The sequence below is a fragment of the Echinops telfairi genome, unplaced genomic scaffold (genome assembly GCF_000313985.2).
Source record: "Echinops telfairi isolate 266 unplaced genomic scaffold, ASM31398v2 ScPeMD7_3;HRSCAF=10, whole genome shotgun sequence".
Taxonomy (NCBI): domain Eukaryota; kingdom Metazoa; phylum Chordata; class Mammalia; order Afrosoricida; family Tenrecidae; genus Echinops; species Echinops telfairi.
In genome coordinates, this window is record NW_022103899.1 from 59,302,215 (window position 1) to 59,303,470 (window position 1,256).

General features: G+C 44.7%; 1 protein-coding gene across 3 annotated transcripts in view; it reads right to left on the bottom strand.

The window, feature by feature from the left end:
* The window catches only part of USP40 (ubiquitin specific peptidase 40), a 61,424-nt gene that overhangs the window by 45,579 nt on the left and 14,589 nt on the right, over positions 1-1,256 (bottom strand). For 2 of the 3 annotated variants that reach the window (XM_045295359.1, XM_045295369.1), the window contains exon 8: positions 909-1,037. The exons of the other annotated variant lie outside the window; for it this stretch is intronic. In XM_045295359.1, coding sequence (XP_045151294.1) covers positions 909-1,037 — 129 coding nt within the window. The remainder of the gene's footprint in view (positions 1-908; positions 1,038-1,256) is intronic. 3 annotated transcript variants of the gene reach the window in all.

Genomic DNA, 1,256 nt, shown 5'->3' on the forward strand with positions numbered 1-1,256 from the left:
AAAACAAGGGCTCAAGTAGAAAGAAAATGTTTTGAGAATGATGATGGCAACAAATCTAAAAATGTGCTTGACACGATGTATGTTTATGTATGGAGTTGTATGAGCCCCCAGTAAAATGATGTGGGAAACAAAGATTTCTCCCAAGCCGACTCCCCCAAATATGTTAGACTTAGGACACTGCTTGCAGCTAATAGTAAAAGTTGCTTCCCTGAGGCAATCAGCTGCCAGAAGGCTGTCTCATCCCACCACGGGTGGGCCTGCTCCCTGCTGCTGGGGACAATGGGCTACTTCTCCCTGAGGCTTATGACCATTAGCTTAGTTCCTATAGGTGGAGTTCACACCCTACTGATAATGATCTCTATCAAGTTGAGCCAGGGAACAGGTCAAACCGGCTCAATGACATCCAAAATTAAGCTGCCATCCTGAATCTAGGATCCATCCATCTTGTCACATGTTTACCCTCAATCCCTCCTCTTCCTATTGGGCGGATACCCCTAGATCACCCCCTTCCATTACTGTATTACCTATAGCACAACCCTTTCCTGTGATGTATGTCTTCACCTGTAATTAGGGAGCTTGCATGTCCCCAGAGAATATAAAAGCCTTGGTTAGCATTAAATATCTCGCTCCAAGTGGACCACCAAGCGGGGCTGACGTGAGCATTGCTACCATGAAATGTGTCTGACTCCATTATTTCTCTCTCACTTCTGTCTCTCATGCTCTCTATGACTTTACTATATATAATCTTTACTTATCATCACCATGCAATTGTGCCTACCAGACCAGTGATGATGTGCTAGGGGCAGGACTCCCCTTGCAAAATGAAAAAAAAAGATTGTCCTCACCCAGAATAATAGAAACAGAAACAGGAATAGCAAAGGCAGGCCTCTTCTCATTTCTACACTTACCTGGGACTGCCAGTTTCCCAAATGGTCCACATCTTTAATATACACATGGTAGTGCCCTCCATAGCAGCCCCCTTTGTGTATAATAATAGAGAAGAGGTCATACATGTATTCGGAGTCATCCGATTCACTCTAAAAGGAATAAGGATATAAACATTGATATCAAAACCAAAACTCACTGCCATCAGGTCGACTCAGACTCACAGGGGCTCTAGAGGCCGGGGCAGAACTGCCTCCTTAGGTCTCCAAGACTGTAAATCTTTGAGGGAGTAAAAAGCCTCACATTTCTCCTGAGGAATGGCTAGTGGTTTTGAACGGCTGACCTTGACGTTGGCTGTCCAACTCATAAGC